The sequence below is a fragment of the Mesoplodon mirus genome, assembly GCF_964341445.2.
Source record: "Mesoplodon mirus genome assembly, chromosome: 10".
Lineage (NCBI taxonomy): Eukaryota > Metazoa > Chordata > Mammalia > Artiodactyla > Ziphiidae > Mesoplodon > Mesoplodon mirus.
The window spans coordinates 88,195,239-88,214,598 of record NC_138986.1 but is presented as its reverse complement, the minus strand read 5'-3'; the positions used below and the strand labels follow the sequence as shown (position 1 = coordinate 88,214,598).

Below are 19,360 nucleotides of genomic sequence, written 5' to 3'. Positions count from 1 at the left end.
CGTCCACCAAGTATGGGATTTGTCTGTCAACTGCTTCACATAAACATAATTACCACATAAAGGTGATCAAAGGAAATTCCTCCAGGGACTTCCCTGGTGGTCCAGTGGTTGAGAATCCGCCTTCCAATGCAGGGGACTGGGTTCGATCCCTGGTCGGGGAACTAAGATCCCACATGCTATGGGGCAACTAAGCCCACGCACCACAACTGGAGAGCCCATGCACTGCAACTACTAAGGCTGTGCACTCTAGAGCCCACATGCCACAACTAGAGAGAAGCCCAAGTGCCGCAACGAAGACCCGATGCAGCCAAATAAATAAATAAATATTCAAAGGAAACTTCTGTGGAAATGATTTTTCAAAAAATACTCAAGATGCTCACAAATCAAATCTCTAATAATAGTCTAAAGTAATAAGCAACCTATATGCTCCAATCAAGAGTTGGAGATCAATCAAGAGGAATCAGTTTGGGGCTTCCCTGGTGGCGCAGTGGTTGAGAGTCTGCCTGCCGATGCAGGGGACACGAGTTTGTGCCCCAGTCTGGGAAGATCCCACATGCCGCGGAGCGGCTAGGCTCATGAGCCATGGCCGCTGAGCCTGCGCGTCCGGAGACTGTGCTCCGCAACAGGAGAGGCCACAACAGTGAGAGGCCCGTGTACCGCAAAAAAAAAAAAAAAAAGAGGAATCAGTTATAATATTTTATACTTAATAATAATTATATAAAAATACTATATAGATCATATATTACCAGATTCCTATTAAAAACTTACCACATACAAAGCATAGCTCAGGGCAAATCAATTTCTATTTTTCATGAACAACAGTATGATAAAGGTCACATCTTCCTAAATATTCAATACAAAGTTAAAATATGAACTATAAAAATGAGCTGATTCTTTTAAACCCCACAATAAAGAAATGTTAAAGGATACTGATCTGTCTGTGGTCTTCGAAAGTTCTCTGGAAGATTGGCTTCATATAGTAGTCTTGCTTTAGTATTTCCCATATCTTGCATGCACTATAATAAAAAAAACCACATATTTTCATTACTCATATAAACATTAAAAAGTAATTCTCATACACACATACATACAAACACCAGACATTTATCATTTCCAATATATATTCTTTAGAAAACAATTTAAATCACAACTATGAAATTAGTTACTCAAGTTCAAAAGAGAAGCATAGTTTTAATCCTTCACACGTCTTCAACATACGTGGATCTGCAGTTTTCTAATGTCTTTTTCTGTGACTACAATACCACCTTCATTTACACTCACTACTTCCTAAAAGTGGATTCCCTGGCAGTTCATGGTATTACTATTGTTTTAAATGTACCACTTGAACAACACTGCCATTTCTAAGGCCAATAACTCAAGATCAAATTTTCTTTGTTTTGAGCTTCAAAATACTCTGAGGTTTTCATGATTTACAATCAAGGCCACAATGGAGAGCAGTAAGGCAGAAATAGGGTCGCCCTAGAACACAACAGAAGTGGATTCACTTCTTTGGGGTTATTAATCTCTTTAAGATTCTGCCAACAGCTATGGATCCTCCTTTCCCTACCAAAAAGCTGTGCCTAATGGCCAATTTTACATACAAGTTCAGGAGTTCACAGGACTCTCCCTAAAATCTATCAACCCCAAGAGTAAGAACCATGGCTAAGGAGGCATAAGATAATTAAACTGGTTGAAATGATTATTAAATTAAGTTTCTGGATCATCTATGAGTAAGGACTAACCAAAGAGTACTTCCAGGATATTCTATTAACATTAGAAACTGAACTAACATTTACAAACAAAACATGACTCTATCACTATTTTACATCATTTTCAGGGAGCTTAAGTTCCTTAAAATGTTTTAACTGGTTGAAAGATCTGCTTTTATAATTCCTTTTTCCCCTGATTTCCTAAACACACACCCCCACCCTGCGTCCCCAAGAAGACAATCCAGGCTTAACAGATCAGTAGATGTCATCCTTGAGTTGTAGCCCTCAAGGGGATACAGAACCATCTTCCTTCAGATAAAAAAATACAGTGACTTTTCTCCCAACTGAGAGTTCTAAGTTATGCAAGATACTAACGTAAACCCATTTCTGGATACCTACACCACCCAGCCTCAACATAAGAATTCTTTCAGGGTAAACGAGATTTCTACGTCATTCCTCTAGAGATCATGAGAAAGTGAAGTAATAAAGGGCTGGGAAACATTAAGGGATAGTAAGCTGAAAAACAAGAAAATGCTTTGCTATTTAGCTCTGGAGAGAAGGGAGTAGGCCGAGAGCTCCTCCGTGTCGTGAGGCACAGCAGCACGGAGCCAGCCAGTGTGAGGAGGGCTAGGGAACAATCCTCTGAGTGGGGGGAAGAGCGGAGAGACTTTCAGGACTGCTAACCCTGCCTGAAAACAGGAAGACTGCTTTCCATCGCAAGCATTCAATGACGCCGCAGCTTTGTGCGGGGGCACGTGGGAGTTCAGGAGTAGAGACACCAACCCACGTCATCATGAAGGCATCAAACATTTGAAAAGAACGAGACCAAGAGGAAGTGTGCATAACATATGCAATGAAGCAAAAAGTAACTTAGATACAGCTCACAGAAACCACAAAAATAAGAAACCTTGAAGTTTCTAACACACAAATGAGAGTACATAAAAATTTTAACAGAAAATTCAGTAAGACTAAAAACAGTATCTGCTATACCTGCCATATCTCATTGATCCAAAGTTACATTTTTCTTCATATTACAACATTCATGAAGTAGAAATGCATCTTACAACTGATCGTGTCTTGTAAGTGATCATTTTTTTCTAATTAGTCCATAAAATGTAGGTGTTTCTTACAATCAGTGATATTATCTTATATTCAATAAATATGACTCTATACATTTTATATAAATATTCTCTTTAATATAGGTCATTAATATTTTATTTTGGCAAAATAAAAAATTAAGAACAAGGCATACATGTACGTTACACCAAATTATTTAATTTTGTTCTAGGGATGCTATCCATCAGTTAGACAGGAGGAAAAAAAGGTATAAAATCTGAAAGGGAGAAGTGATGTGAAATTATGAGCCATTTCTACAGGAGACCACTGCCAAAAAGTGACCTGACGCAGGTGCTCATATGTGTGTGTGTCTCTGTTAGCTGGGACTGGGGGAAACAAGGATTCAATAACATCACAGATGTAGAGAGATCATTTTGTAAGGAGAAGGAAGACACTAGTAAGCTCAAATAATTTCTAAGTTCCTAAAAAGTAGAACAGAGTAGGGTGGAAGGAAAGTCTGCAATGAAAGGATTAGTGGAGATGAAACTGGTTCAGCCACTGGAGATGGTTAGAGTGAAGAGAAAAAAACAACAGGAGCTGGCATTCTGGGGAGGTGATAGGAGTGTGGTACAAACTAGCTGTCCTCAGAGTGTCAAGACACTACAGGCAAGGGCCCTACAGAGCACGTGAAAATTTATTCTATTGGACTTAAGAGGAAATTCTGGTAATTGGCAGAAGAAAATAATGAAACAGCCTAACAGCTACAATAACAAGCATTAGCCTCAATCTTATTAATATATATAAATAATACAGTATTATAAATTAGATGTATTATATATAATACATAAACTGCATATATATTATAATACATAAATTGCTTATATATATGCCATTTCAAAGTTTTAAAAATCCTGATTTAGGTATTATTATCCTAATTTGACAGGAAAGGAAACTGAAGCTGCAAGATGCTAAGTAACAGGCCCAGGAGTCTCCACTAGAACTTAACTCCTGACAGAACCAACATCGGCCCCTGGCAGTCCAGACACCTCAGGCTGCAGCCAATGGAACTGGGGACCATATCACACAGGGCTGACGAACACCAGGCTCTTTGCTTTAGCGGCTCAGTTTTCATGTTACAGATGAGGAAACAAGCACAGAGAGGTTCCCTGCTGGGTAATTCAAGGAATCAGTTACAGAGTTTTAAAAATATTTTAAAATAGATATTTATTTACATAGTAAACTATCCTTCATCTCAAAACTGATTTTTTGAAAACAAGTCAAGCATCCAGTGAGCAGAAATGTATTGATATTCTTGACAAACAAACCATTGTGAGAATATATGAAATACAAAGTCAACATTCATTTTTACTTTAAGAAAAATATATTAATATATTGAAGAAAAAGTGAAATGTGTACTCCACAGTTATGAGAAATGCCATTTAGGCAGGACATATTTAAAAATTAATGTTATTTACTGTGCCTATTAAATCAATCTGTCCTCCTTTTATACTTTATATGGTCCTAGAAAGACAAATTTTATATTGTACTTTTTGATGAATGATCTTCATCCAAAACCACCACCATTATAACTGCAAAGGAAGGCTTCACCTGGAAATGGTACAATAGGACACTTAAGAATCCCAAAGCCCACTATTAAAAGCACTTGTCCTCATAATCTGAGTGCTTTCAGTTTCTCCCCCACAATCCAGTACACAGAACAACAGTTGCCCAAAGCCTCAAACATCACTTGAGATTCCATTTTTAAAAATACTGTTTGAATCAAAATGTTGAAAAGCCTCTATGGGCTAAACACATTGTCATCACAATCTAATGTAGATGAAGCATTTCTATTTCTGCAACTTTCTAAGTAGACAACATATCACCCAGTCCCAGTTTTTGCACTAAAAAACAACATAACTGGGCTTCCCTGGTGGCGCAGTGGTTGAGAGTCCACCTGCCGATGCAGGGGACACAGGTTCGTGCCCCGGTCCGGGAGGATCCCACGTGGCGTGGAGAGGCTGGGCCCGTGAGCCATGGCCACTGAGCCTGCGCGTCCGGAGCCTGTGCTCCGCAACGGGAGAGGCCACAGCAGTGAGAGGCCCACGTACCGCAAAAAAAAATAAATAAAACTTATATTCTAAAAGAGTTCTAAACTTTTTAACGTTTTACAGAGACTGAAGAGAACTGAGGTTGTCAATTTCAAGTTTTAATTGTCATTTAGTTATTGGATTGTGTAATTTAATAAACATGCCCAAAAACTAAAAAAAAAAAAAAAGTGGGAATAGATTTTTAAAAGGCATAATCAGTAAGCAAACAAATGTAATAGGAAATTTTATTTTTATGTAACACTACTGTGTATGTTTAAAAAACAAAAAAAAAGGCATTGTTTTACGTCAATGGGGCATCTCCAGTGGAAAAACATGGTAATTAAGCAGCACACAAAAACAGTTTTACTGCAAAAAGGGCCATGAAATGAATGCAAAGATAAAAGGCAACAGGAACATACAGAAACCAAGTGTGCCCAAGTTTAAGTCATTGTCAAATAATAAAAGACAAGATAAATGACAGGCCACCTGAAGTTCCAACTCAATGATTCATTCTCCTGAGAATAAAATGTCACATTTTTTCTTTTCTTTAACCTTCCAGACTCCTGGGATGTGGAATCTAACTACGTGACCCCACTACTCCAGGGCAGGCTGCTCCTACTTGCCCCAGCCCGCGCACACCCAGCGCAGGCCAGCCCAGGGCCAGGGTCTGTGTTTAGGAACCAGGAGCCTGCGCCTCCCCTCTCCTTCACATTGCGCGCCCTCCCCTTTGCTCAGCACCTACCGCAAGTGTCCCTGGAGCGTCTCCTGTACTTTCTCTCTCTAGGCAACAACCATTTATGAGCAAACTAAAACCCACACTAATGGATTGTTTCAGGAAGCTATCTGCATAGTTTTCATAAATTTTTATGTGTATACTGACTTGCCCTTTGGGGTTTACTGGCTATTTTTAAAAATGGAATAAGTGGAAAAAAGGAATAACAGTCAGAAAACAAAGGACTGAGATTACTAATTGCTTTGTTGCAAATGACTAGGTTACAATGTGGCAATTAGATCTTCTAAATTCCCAATGGCAAAAATGCAAAACATCAAAATAATCAATAGAATCTTACACATTAGCATGTCATAGAAATAAGCTACAGGTCTATGCTAAATCTGGAGAAAAAAAGGTAAAAAACTATGTAAATTAAAACACTTCTACCCATTTTCTGAGAAATAGACGGGGGTGGGGGAGAGAAGACTCTTACTCCCAGGTCAAAAGATTGTTGTGTAAGGATATGAAAATAGCTAAAAATGTGTATCACCTATATGTCTGTATATATGCATAAAACATTTAAGAATATACAAGAAACTGAAAAACAGGGTTGTTCCTACAGAGGGAAACTGGATGACTGAGGGACAAAAATGGGAGGGAGACCACCCATTTTACACCTCTGTACCCTTTGATGTCTGTACCATGTCCATATGTTTCCCACTCCCCAACACAATAAAAGAGTTCATTACTCCTGCACTGTTCCTAAATAAAATACATCCAGAGGGGGCTTAGCCAGGGATCCAAGCAGCATGTGACTCAGAGCAAGGAGACCTCCTCTCACTAGGGCCCTCCACCTCCACTAAGAGAACAGGGCCTCCTGACGATCCAAGACGTTATGATCGAATAAAATTAATACACTTAACAAATCCCATCCAGGAATATCTCACAGTCAAGATACATTCAAAATATAAATATGGCATTTACATGCCAGGTGTTTTCCCAGTATCATTACCTTCATTACTGTTGCTGAAGATGACATCATTGAAATTTCAACTATTAGTTTTTACTTCTTAAGATTTCAGTGTATTTGGTTTTGTGCGGGAGAGGGAGCACTGCTTGCTCTATTTTCTATTCATTAAAATTTTTAGAACACAAAGACTAAAATTTCAAACTGCCTTAGCTGAACATATATATGTGTGTGTGTGTGTGTGTATATATATACGTATATATATATATATATATTTTAAAACCTCATAATTAAAAAGAGAAATTGTAGTCCCTGGTAATTCTTCATGTCAGTGACTCACCTCGACTACCACTTGAAATTTTGCAGAATAGTTCTCTATCTTCCTCTCAAAAGCCACCAGGATTTCTTGCATAGGAGCAAGCTTTTCAGGACTGGTTTCAAGATCTTTTGGGTTCCAGCTGCTGGAAAAGAACGGCCACTGTTTTTGGTCTCAGGAGCTCTTTGGAAATATTTAATACAGAGTCCATTCCTTCAGTTTTCATGAAATTGTATTTTAGGGGAGTCGATCTCTTTCTGTTGTTAATTGTTGTTTTTAAGAACAAAGTAAGTAAACCACACACATTTAAAAATTAAAATTGTTAAATGATGATGTGGAATCAGAGGTAACAGTTTTCCTATTTTTCACAATTTCTAGATATTCTCAGATCTTGATTCATAAGTTGCAGCATTGGCTAAGTTGCTACAAATTCAGAGAATGAATTCTTTTTTTAAGCAATAAAATTAAACATTGTTATGACAAAACTGGAAAAGTTTCACATTACAGTCTTCTGTCATCTCTATTTACCATGAAATTCATACCATTTGAAGTCCAGGGATAAACCACTACTTTCGTCCTAGGTGCTTAAGGCCCAGCTCAGGAGTCATCTGGACTCTTGCCCCTTCTGTCAGAAGTCTTAGTGATTCTAACTTTAATATTTTTGTAGGTTTACCCCGTTAATCAACCTCATTGCCACTACTTTAGCTGAAGATCTAGTCACCCACTGCCTAGGCCACTGCAGGAACAAGCCCCTCGGATTTATGTTCTTAAAAGGAACACAACGTTAGGTGTCACTGTTCAACTGAGAACACGTTAAGAGCTCGTAGGCTGTCCCTCTCCCCATCCCCCGTCCCTCACAGGACCAAGGCCAAACCAGCCCCTGCCCGCACCTTCCACCTTCACCCCCTATGCACATACAACTGCACCCAATAACTACCTTACTTTCTCAAATATGACATATGTTTTCTATCTTTCTGCCTAGAAGGCCCTCTGCATACTGCTGCATGCTTTTAGAAATTAATAAATAAAAGTCACTGTCAAAAAGGTAATGAGACATTTAAAAGATATGTTTAGAACTTATGATATCACTAGACACTGAGAGTATTTTTTTTTAAGTGAAAAACAGGAGCCACTACTAAGTAACTTGCTGAAGACGGCCTGTCATTTAGCTAACAAAGCCTAACCCCGAGCCCAGGCCTACAGAGTCCCAGGCCAGCGCTCTGACCACACCTGCTATTCTCGATCATTTTACATTCACACAAAGCAGAAAGAGAAGCAACCTCACCTCTAAAATACTGTGTGTGATGAAATCAACAATAATTGTGTTCCCAGATGATCCACTCACCCAGGTATTCTACATTCACTGCCACTCTACAACTTCCTACCCAACAGAGCTCTCCCTATGGGACAGAAGCCCTTATCTTCAAGTAGCTTGTGGTTTCTCTGGGTACGCTCTCAGTCCCACCTAGACAGCACGGAATTAACAGGGTTAATCAGTGACTTGAGCCAAGAACTACAGCCAGTCACTAGGAAAAGGGAACTCTAAAAAACATTACTTGGCTTCCCTGGTGGCGCAGTGGTTGAGAGTCCGCCTGCCGATGCAGGGGACACGGGTTCATGCCCCGGTCCGGGAGGATCCCACATGCCGCAGAGCGACTGGGCCCGTAAGCCATGGCTGCTGAGCCTGCGCGTCCAGAGCCTGTGCTCCGCAACGGGAGAGGCCACAGCAGTGAGAGGCCCGCGTACCACCAAAAAAAAAAAAAAAAATTGATATTTTTAAAAGTTTAACCTCAAAAACAATTAATAAAATCAAGAGAAAAATCACAATCATGCACATTCAGATTCAAAATAAATGTGACCTTTTCCCCCAATGGATTGTTTAAAATGCAAACACCCTACTAAACTTCACAGATTAAATTTTGCTATAGACAGTATCACATTTCTTTCTTCACCTCACTCTGCACGTGAGGTAACAGATGAACCCAGCACTGTGCTGCCACCGTGCTCTGCTTCTGTGAGGACACATTTAACGATCCTGGCAAGGAGGTGGCCTAAGTGGAATCTCAGTCAAATGGTTTGCAGGGCAGAAATTGAGACACAGATGTAGAGAACAAACGTATGGACACCAAGCGGGGAAAGCGGCAGGGTGGTGGTGGTGTGATGAACTGGGCAATTGTGATTGACATGCATACACTGATGTGTATAAAATTGATGACTAATAAGAACCTGCTATATAAATAAATAAATAAATAAAAATTTAAAATACAAAAACTTCCTCTAAGCAGTTTGAGAATGGGCCATTGCAGAAAATCTGTAAAATAGATACACAATTAAAAAAAAAAAAGTTAAGTGTGTACATGAGGCCACAATTTGAGAAATTTCATCAGCTTGATGGAATTATAATGAGTCCTCCCACAAAATAAGAAAAAAGTTGTTTGACCAGGGGTCTCTTGAATAAGTGTGTACCAAGAATTGTGAACTGAAAGCTTATTATGTGTCTGGTTATATAAGGCACTATGGAAATTTATCTAAGGGTCAAAACCTTGAGAGGTTAAACAATGTTCTAACACATACAGGTCAAATGTGGTTAAATCATGCAGTGCTTCAAATTAGCTTTTTTAATGACAATTTTATTCTATTAAATGTTATTTGTCATGGGAATTCTGTAACAGCAGTGACAGTTTCTGAAACTCTGAGAAGCTCCTTACAAAAAACAAAGAAAGTAGTCCTAGATTAAAAACACCAAAACCCATGCACAATATTCACACCGAAATTTGGTGATGGAGGATCCCCACAAATCCCGAGATGCCATGAGGTAAGGACGAGGCATAATGACCACTAGACCTGCCTGTAGCTAATGAGGTGTCAGGTGGATCTGAGAACAGAACACTAAGACAGTGGAGAAAAACAAACTGGAAACTGTGGCAACGGGAGAGGCCGCAGCAGTGAGAGGCCCGCATACCACAAAAAAAAAAAAAAAAAAAATAGAGTCAGGCAATGAAGACCCAACAGCCAGGTAAGAGAGTCACTGAAAAAGGAAATTCAAACAAGGAAACACGATACTAAAAAACTAGTTTTTAAAAAGTCACTGAAATAAAAAATTTGAAACTACATATTGGAAGAGCATACCACATGCAAGCAGTTCCTGTCTAAAAGAAACCTCTTATATTTCAAGACTGAGACAGGTCAAACATAAAAGCACAAAAGAAGACAGATCATGCAAACATCAAGCAAAAGAGGGCTGCGGTGGCTCCAGACGACTGCATAAGAGCCTTGACACATCTACACCACCGCTGGGAAACAGACAGATAATGAGCCAGTGACAGTGTTTTACATGTGCTCGTAGCCTCATTTAGAAACACAGGTAAGATTACTGTTAATAATATGTTTTATTTAATGCATCTTTCTCCTCTGCAGAACTCCCAGGAAAACATAATACGTTATCTCACCTGCACCTAAAGACTTAAAATGGTGCCATAATGCCATTTTTTGCAATGAACTGACAAGTTAATTACTCACCAAGAGCTAACACCAGGCCCAGAGAAAGGATCAATGTGATACATCCTTGGATCCTGTTCCAAGTAAAACAAACCTGCACAACCGCATGATTCAAGTAAAATTCAAGTTTTGATTGCCTAACAACACTCTAGTTCCCAGTTTCCATTTTTTAAAGACGGCAGAGGGAGCTCACAGGAGGCTGAACTTAACATCAACTGCAAGTCGTTTCATTTCACAAAATTAATACACTTCTAGAGAATAAAATTTATCATAACTCCACCCAAAACATACCATGTCAGAAAGTGAAAGAGGAAAAAACTTCTTAAGTGTATTCAGCCACTTTCATCCCCAACTCTTAAATCTTTTACACCCCAATTTTACCACTGAGGATGCACACAACATGACCACAACATAAAAAGTACCTGTCATTTTAGTTGCTTTTCTACCTACAGAGAAGTAGTTAAAGTAACTATCAAGTCCCTTTTGCCTATTCTCCCTGATTTGGCCTGATGAGGAATTCAAGCTGAGGTGACAGAATACAGCAAAGCTTACTGGTGAAGATTAGCCAGAAATCCATGAGGTTAGTAGCTTCCTTAGGAAAAATCCTTTTCTAGGAAAAACCAAAAGTTTAAATTAAGACAAGCAGGTCAATGCTATGACACGTCTATTGCCACATTAAACTAAAGGCTACACCAAGTTACCTTACAGTAGGTTTTTCCGGGAATGACAAGGTTATCATAGAAATCTATACCTATTTATTTAGGTAGTGATTTTCTCTTTATGAAAGAAAATATGAAGAGCAAAAAAGTTTGTCCAAAACATTTTTAGAAACCGTCTTTCAGACTTAAGCCAATAATCTTGTCACATTCTTTTGAATTACTGAAGAGTTCAGAACATTTTTATCCTCTGGGGTGGAATTTGACTTTTGGAAAAAGTTGAATCACATCTCTGTGTGTGATACACCGTCTTTATTCTAACACAGATAATGAAAATGTATTTTGAACTGCTGTGGTAACCAAAGAGGACTGGGCATACAGTCAAAGAATCTCAAGCATGGAAGAGACTTCAGTCGTCCAAACTGCTCTCCACCTGCCACCCAATGCTTGAACCCCAGCTACACACCTCCAGGTGCGCGTCCAGCCTCGGCACAAACCATCCCGTGATGGTAAACTGACTACTCTCCAAGGCAATCAATTTCAGTTTGGGACGGCTTGAAATGCAGAAAAGTACTGCCTTCTAGTACCTGCATATGTTACCTTGGAACTTCCACACACTAGCTTAAGTTAGACTCTCTATGGCTGCCAATTTTGGAATTTTACAAGTATATTGGAACATGCGGAGAAAAGGGGGAAAAATGGAAAGCAACAGAAACAACAAGAAGATTAAGAACTGATGGAATACAAAGGCACTGGAAAGAAAGCCAGTCTGGACAACCAGATGATTATTTAAATTTAGGATGTACCAAGCTACAGGTAAATAGACGTCTACCAATCTTAACATTTACAAACATACACATTAATTATGACTGTGGGCAAGATTTTCCATAATGAAATGCTGAAACAATTTCATGAATCCTTTTCTCCTGTTTCCGTATGAAACATCTAGAGGTTCTGTTAACACTGTTAAAAAGCAGCTATTAATTCTGATATTCTGCTCTTTATTCTACTCAAATGCATCATGTCATCTAGCAAAAAGAAAAAAAAAAAAAATCCATGCCTGGTAACATCTATTCCTTTCTCTTAACTTCTATCATTGCATTAGCAGCCGGCTTTCTATGCTTTATGCAAAACATTTTTCACAAAGCAACAAGGTTTTTAATTACTTCACAGGAGTTCTTCAATATACAAATATGAGTAGGTAATGTAAAACCATGTTGAAATTCCAGTGCCTTGGAATCAATCTAACGGGCTAACTCCAGCCTTACCAAACACACTTGGGAAAATTACCAATTACTTCATGCCGAGGATATCCAAGGTTTCTTAAGGCATGATGAATCCATGGATACCAAAGGTTTCGAACAGGCAATCTAAAAGAAGAACTGAAACTCTATAGAAGTCACTACTGGAAAGAGAGGGAAAAACCATCTGCACAGGAAAATACCGGCTGAACCCACAAGAGTAACTGAGGTTTCCACACGGAGAAAGACAAAAGAGCAAAAAGCCTAAAGACAAAACTGTATCAAGTCTCCAGCAGGAGCGAAAAGCAGAAAAAGAAACAGGAAAAAATACAGCGACTAAATAATGAAACAAAACAAAAGATGAGGATAGTAACTTTAAAGAAAAAGCTTCAAGGAGGCAGTGGTGAGTGTCAGGGAAGCAGGGAGTCCAAGGCAGAGGTGGGCGGAGAGCTGGGCGTGGCCACGGGAGTGACTGCGCTTTGTGAGCGCAAACTCAGCAGAGTGACGGGAATAAACATGAGCTAGCAGAGGCAAAAGTCAGGGAAAGAAATGAAGTAGCAGGTAAAGGCCTTACTCAAGAAATTCAGCTGCTCAAGGAAGGCAAGAGCTAGTCGCTGGAGGACAGTGGCCGGCCACCGTGAGTACCTGGTAAGCGCTAACTGGTGAGCAAGCGAACCAGCGAGTAAAGGAGCACGGCAGAGTCGAGGGGTCAGAGGGTATAAGGGAAACTTTTATGAAAGGCGGGAGTGAGGCAGCGAGTTTCAAAGAGGAGGAAAGAGTTTAAAGATGTCTCCAAATGAACATAAGTTTTTTAATTAGGTGGAAAAGCAGGAAGGAAAGCTGAGAATGAGAATAAAGGCAGAGAAACAGGCACCCACCACCTTCCTCCACCCTGCCCCTAGAACCAGAGAACAAACAGCTGGAAATCAGATCGGAAACATTCAGAGGACGGGTGGACAGAAAATGAGAGGAGAGCTTCTGTTCTTCTGTTGTAACAGTAAACGATGATGTGAGGAGAGCTGGGTTCAGAGACCCCTCCTTCTAGTCCAAAGTGTGGTCCAAAGCTAAAGCACAAGTGGTAAAGCTATAAAGACACAGAAGGGAAAATGCCTACAAAATGTTGACGGCAAGTCCACTATGCCTAGGGAGACTGGATATATTTTATACATGAATACATTTTAGTTGTGTGGGCTTGGTGTTTCCAAACAAATACCAAGTACCATATCAATAAGTGACACTAGTAAGTAGTAAAACAAAGAGCATGTGAGAGACGATTACTAAAAGATTTAGAGATACATAAAATATTAAAAGTGGTCCAAAAGTTATTAATTTAAACACCAAATATACGGAGTATACTTTCCACTATGGACAAAGTCTCACTAAGGTGTTTTATTGGACAACACAATTTACACGACTATCTACAAAGTGAGCTAAGAAACTTTACTCTTCATTTTTTTAAATTCCCATTTCTTTTTTTTTTTAATTTATCTTTTTTATTGAAGTACAGCTGATTTACACTGTTGTGTTACTCTGGTGCACAGCAAAGTGAGTGATTCAGTTATACATATATATATATGTAATATTTTTTCATGTTCTTTTCCACTATGGTCTCTTGCAGGATATTGAATATAGTTCCCTGTGCTATACAGTACGACCTTGTTGTTTACTGTATTCTTTATTTTAACTCCTTCAATACAGACACTGAAAAATGAATAATTAAGAATTTTTAAATAATGGGGGAAAATGGTAATCAAGACGTGGAGTTGATGAACCAGTACAAAATTTAAAAGAAAAACTATAGTATTTATAAAAGTATTGAAACATTGATCCTTTCCAAAAATTTGAGAAGTACCCAACAATAAACCCAAGATCAAAGACATTTAATCTATGAACCACTATTTAAAAAACTGTTTTATTAAAATTTAAGGTGAATAACTATTTCCATTCTATCAAAATACAAATAAGTTTTGGTAGATAAATTATTTTCTTTTAAAAGTAAGCATACAGCAATACTAATACAGCTATAACATGATAGATGCCCTAAACACTGAGTGCCACACAAACATATATATAAATAACTGACACAAATATGATGTATATCTAATATCAGTTGATAAGAAGTCCTGAGGCAAAACTTAGTCTGTTAACAAAAACCACTTTTATTCAACAGGGTGACGGGGCTCAGAGATCAGATCATGTTTCCACATTTACTTATAAAATATAGAAAATAAATAAATAAAACCAAAACGAAGTATCATCTTTGAAAATGAGAGACACGATCCCCATGACATGTCCGGGTGGTGGTGGGGAAGACCCAGAGCAGAACTGACAACACGCAGTGGAAGCATTTCTCTTACTCTGTGAGCAAGTATCGCCCAAGCAGTTTCTATGCTAAATAAATTCTTACAGCGTTAAGGATATGGAACACTAAATCACACTGCGATCTTCACTTTCCCCAATCTGAACCTAGACTCAGAGCTAATAAGAATGGACTCCAAAAGACAAAAGTTCCAATGCACAGCAACCTAAGGGAACAGAAACCAGTGCAGCGGCTGCCTCTGGGGGTCCTGACTAGAAATGGACACCAGGAACCTCTCCCTAGTGATGGACGCGCTCAGAGTACCTGTACCGGGGTTCTGCTGACGCACTCAGTCAGCTCTGCCCATGCGCGGCCCCGTGTCCAGGAACTCCACCATTTCAGGTAAAGGACTTGAGCATCCACGGATTTCGGTGTCCGTGGGGGTCCTGGAACCAACCTCCGGAGGATACAGGTGGACGACTGTAAAGACATCTGCCAAGGTACGTAAAACTCACTTTTATCTGGATTCTCTCTGTAATTATACATCTTTTTTTTTTCTATGTAAATAAATAATGCCAAGGGTGGATAGAATTGGATTCTAAGGAACCACAGGAAATAGGATCTGCTTAAAGCTGAATAAGGAGTGACCTCAACAGACAATGGATGCCACTACCTAACCCCTCATCTCTGAATGCCTTACCGTCCAATACCACTAAACATGAATTCTTTCTCACAAATATTCTCAAAAAGTAATTCTTCTCTACTCAGTAATATCACACAATGGGTCCATTCGTTTGTTTACTCAGTAGTACATTTAGCAACCAATTCATCACAGCAGGTTCACTAGGGAAGCTAATTGCTGAAGATCAGAAAGATACTCAAAGCAGCAATAGTGAGGGTCTGCAGAGTGAACAGATGGACTAATCCTACTGGTAACTGACAAGTCGGCGTTACTGAGTGCTCACGACGTGCCCGTCTAAAAAGAGCACAACACTGTAAATCAACTATACCTCAATAAAAAGCGTGCCAGGCACCGTTGCAAATGCTTTACCCACGCTAACTTAGCTGGTCCTCATGGCCCCTGCAGGGGGACAGTTGCCACCCCACCTCGCAGACAAGGGCGCTCAGGCACCTGCACTCGGGCGTCCTGTCGGCACCGCCCAGGCCTACCTGGCCGTCTGGCTCCAGAGACAACTTTCTCAATCACTTTGCTCTGCGGCCTCTCTAGAACCAGCGGCCTTAAAACAACCCCTGTGCTCCGCAGTGTGGAGCCTGCGGTCTTGGCCAACCGCTTCTTCCTCTTCACCGCACAGCAGTCCAGGACCAGTTTCCGAAGAACAACTCTGGCTTTGCCTGCAAGCGCTGACAAGCCCCCCACAAGATCTGTCCATGTGGTTAGGCTTCCCTGCTCTTCTTTAAAGTGAAACTTCATTGTCTCCTCAATTTGATTTTGCAGGAGTGCACCCTACCTTTACCCTCCTCACCTGCAGGAGCAGTCCCACGGCTTATGGAGCCACACACAGAGCATCCTCTGTGAGAAGTGCTCATCAAAAATCTTGCATTCAAAAACAGTAATTCTTATTTGAAGAAGCTGACAGTTGGAACCATGCAAATGTGCTCAAATACCATTTCAAAGACTGTATGTTACTTAATAATTGCTTTCAAAGTCCTTACACATTTGGGCTTCCCTGGTGGCGCAGTGGCTGGGAGTCCACCTGCCAATGCAGGGGACGTGGGTTCATGCCCCAGTCCGGGAGGATCCCACGTGCCGCGGAGCGGCTGGGCCCGTGGGCCGTGGCCGCTGGGCCTGCGCGTCTGGAGCCTGTGCTCCGCAACAGGAGAGGCCACAACAGTGAGAGGCCCGCGTACTGCAAAAAAAAAAATCCTTACACATTTAATAATATAGGATCTTGCTTTGTACTTATAACCAATCCCACAGAAAACCAGTGAACTACAGCCCTCTGTTTGGGAAGTTATGCTCTAAACTATTAAAAAAGAACAGCTGCCTACTTCAAATAACCTGCTACGCAACTCCTTTCAGCAGCCTAATTGAGAAAAATAATATTTCTGGAGAATTTAATTGTCCAGGGATTTCACGTTTTCTCCTTAGTCTGAAATGAACCATTAAAAAGGCAATACACTGGGTCTTGAATGTTTTGCCTCCATAAACCATTACAAACACCAAGTTACATTTTCAAGCTACACGTTTTCTTGAAGACAACTTAAAAAATGTCATGAAATCTGTTACTACAGAGATGTTACTAAGAACACTGCCTCATATAAAATGTTCAAAAAGCTCTGCTTCCTTGATTAACACGTAAATTTTCTCCTCAAGGATCTCGAAAATACACAGTTTCATATTTCCTTTTATGCTCTAGCCAGCAAAATGTTCAAAAACTAGTCTAAGACTAAACTAAGTAATTATGCTTGACTTTATGGCCTGAAAAATCTCTATTCTATTTTTTTTCCTTTGAGTATTTTTGAGGTTTAATTTTTTTTACTATTTAAATCTTTGCTACATCTGGAACTTACTTTGGCATAAATATGTCTTCAGTATAGAAATTTTACTTTCTTTAACCAAGTCTATGCATCGTTTTTTAACGACCACTCCCTCCCCGCATTCTGTTCTATTCTTTCCACCCTCACCCCACCCCACCCCACCCATGCCAACTTTTGTGTTATTTTTTTTCTTTTATGATTGTGAGGTTTCTGTATCACTGAAGTTCAACTACATACATCTGTATATTTAGGCTTCACGCTGACTAAAAGTAATTTGAAAAGGTCGTAAGAAAAAGTTATGTAATTTCACTGTGAACTATAAAATAAAACCAGTAGAAATAATCATTTTTACATGAGCAATTAACCTTAAGGACTCGCAAGTATGATTCTGAGGATTTAATACTGTCATGCTGGGAAAAGGGCAGGCCCTTAAAATTACAGATTTATCTCCAAAAAGCTAAACCGTTTGAAACAAGCCCAAATCAGTCACGAGAACATTTGCTAACTGGGCTGTCTTCCGACCCCTTGGCCCTATCTGCCTATGGAGAACACCCACCCCTGCACAGAAGGGAAGGCCTTCCAGTTAGCTTCAGGAAGAGGTGGTCTGTTCTTTGTCTTTACCCAGGCGCCCTCTACTGACAGCAAAGCAAAACAGACTACGGAATCATACCTGCAAATTTCATCAGCACAAGGAAAAGAACTTTATTTTTTAAATACTTCAAAAATCAACATTTTAGGTAAAAAGATTAAAAACTGATATTACTATAGAACCAAGAAAAAATACACATCTGTGAACTGACAATTCAGATAACACTCGAATTCTGTATGTGGCATATTCCATATTTCAATATACTACTTTTCAATGTTAACCCTTAGGTGCAAGAAGGATTAAAGATTATAAATCCATTTTAAATATTTCCAATAATTGCTCAGTAGGGAAATGTTTACCTGGATCTGTTCCGGTGTCCATTGGTCTAGGTTGACTGACTTGACCCTGGATATATGAACCCCAAGATTCCTATGGATGCCAGCACATCTGATGCAAATAAACACACCAATATTCCAGGAAGCCCATCGAGGACCTAATTACAGAAAAGAAACAGAGAAAAGCTAGTATTAAAAAATAAAATAAAGTACAACAGCATATAAGAAGCATTCTGGTTCTTTATACAATCGTAATGGAGGGTTACAGAATTCACACATTCAAATTTTCAAATGGCACCAGCTTAATAAGAAGACGTGTGTCTTGGCTGTGTTGAAAGGTTATAAATCAAACTTCAAGAACCTTAATGAGTTTACTAATTTTCCTTTCCTAGCAGCTTCCCCCCAAATCTAAGAATTTAAAACTACTTTATGTGAACAGTTTACTCACTCACCATATCTGAACCAGGAGTAGTAATATCCCACAGTAAAAAGTCCTTTATTAAATGTGTAGGGTATTGCTTAAAAGATTACCAACAAGTAAAAATCAAAGAGGCTTTAAAAAATGAAACAGAAATTAGTAGGAAACAGACAACCAACCTAAACAGAAAAATGGACAAAAAGATACGAATGAGTAATTCAGAAGAAATGTATGGCCAATAAACACATAAAAACATGCACACCCTCACTGGTAATTAGGAGGAACTACAACAACTTCCATCTTGCAATCAACACACGGGGGGGGGGATTTTTTCATCGATTAATACTAATTGTAGGATGAGAAACAACAAGGACTGCCTCAAGAAGCCTTGTATCAACATGAATAAATCTCAGATAGAACCCTGAGATTAAGAAAAGTTATAGACTTCCAGGGAAGATGGCGGAAGAGTAAGACGCGGAGATCACCTTCCTCCCCACAGACAAACCAGAAATTTATCTACACGTAGAACAACTCCTACAGAACACCTACTAAACGCTGGCAGAAGACCTCACACCTCCCAAAAGGCAAGAAACTCCCCACGTACCTGGGTAGGGCAAAAGAAAAAAGAATAAACAGAGACAAAAGGATAGGGACGGGACCTGCACCAGTGGGAGGGAGCCGTGAAGGAGGAAAGGTTTCCACACACTAGGAGCCCCTTCGCGGGCGGAGACTGCGGGTGGCGGAGCGGGGGAAGCTTCCGAGTCGCGAAGGAGAGCGCAGCCACAGGGGTGCGGAGGGCAAAGCGGAGAGATTCCCGCACAGAGGATCGGGGCCGACCGGCACTCACCAGCCCGAGAGGCTTGTCTGCTCGGCCGCCGGGGCGGGGGGGCTGGGAGCTGAGGCTCGGGCTTCGGTCGGAGCGCAGGGAGAGGACTGGGGCTGGCGGTGTGAACACAGCCTGAAGGGGGTTAGTGCACC

General features: G+C 40.1%; 1 protein-coding gene across 4 annotated transcripts in view; it reads right to left on the bottom strand.

Moving 5' to 3' along the window:
* The window catches only part of SMAP1 (small ArfGAP 1), a 157,436-nt gene that overhangs the window by 85,497 nt on the left and 52,579 nt on the right, over window positions 1-19,360 (bottom strand). For 2 of the 4 annotated variants that reach the window (XM_082634167.1, XM_082634169.1), the window contains exons 2-3: window positions 17,989-18,122; window positions 931-1,016 (exon numbers count right to left, since the gene is read on the bottom strand). In XM_082634167.1, coding sequence (XP_082490293.1) covers window positions 931-1,016; window positions 17,989-18,122 — 220 coding nt within the window. Of the gene's footprint in view, window positions 1-930; window positions 1,017-6,871; window positions 7,006-14,865; window positions 15,023-17,988; window positions 18,123-19,360 lie in introns of those variants that run through there. The other 2 variants (XM_082634168.1, XM_082634170.1) reach the window with 2 other exon arrangements.